The sequence below is a fragment of the Trypanosoma theileri genome (assembly GCF_002087225.1).
Source record: "Trypanosoma theileri isolate Edinburgh chromosome Unknown TM35_Tth_26_V1, whole genome shotgun sequence".
In the NCBI taxonomy this organism is placed as follows: Eukaryota; Euglenozoa; class Kinetoplastea; order Trypanosomatida; family Trypanosomatidae; genus Trypanosoma; species Trypanosoma theileri.
Window position 1 is genome coordinate 359,574 of NW_021639868.1, and position 558 is coordinate 360,131.

At 34.6% G+C, this 558-nt stretch overlaps 1 protein-coding gene across 1 annotated transcript; it reads right to left on the reverse strand.

Annotated features, from left to right (window-relative positions):
- Positions 1-108: 108 nt before the first annotated feature.
- Positions 109-558, reverse strand: TM35_000262250 (uncharacterized protein; the record flags this gene model as incomplete). The annotated part of the gene is made up of 1 exon (XM_029027962.1): positions 109-558. A coding segment is annotated over one exon (450 nt), but the record flags the coding sequence as incomplete, so codon positions are not given.

The following is a 558-nucleotide window of genomic DNA, read 5'->3' on the forward strand; positions in this document are numbered from 1 at the left end:
AAGAATAAACTATGTATGTATAAGTCCTTTCCCCAAGAGAGAAAACTCCTCCTTTTTTCATTTTTATTTTCTTTTCATTTCTTCCGTTTCTTGAATAGTATTTGTTGACTAGAGACGCCAAGATTCGGGATATCTATACGTACTCCCTCGTTTCTCATCTTTATAATTCCCTGCGACTTCTGCAGACTTTCTCTCTTCCTTAGGCGAATATGGTGTTGTTAATGTCTGTGCAGCTTGTTTACGCCGTTGTCGTCTTTCTTTAAACTTTCCCAGTTCTCTGCTCATCCATTTAAATAAAGGGAATTTGGATATTTTACTTTCTTTGGGTGTATTAGACTCTTCTTCATTTGATGTCTGCTGCTTTCCTGTATTCGCCTCTGTCTTTAGTGGTTCTTTTCTCTTTTCTTCTTTTTTCTTATCTTTCCGTTGTTTCTGTTTCTTTTTCTTTTTCTTATTCTCTTTTTCTTTTTTATTCTTCTTATTCTTTTCTTCTTCTTTTTTTTCTTTTTTATTATTCTTTTCTTCCTGCGAGGCCACGGCATTCAATTGCCATTCACT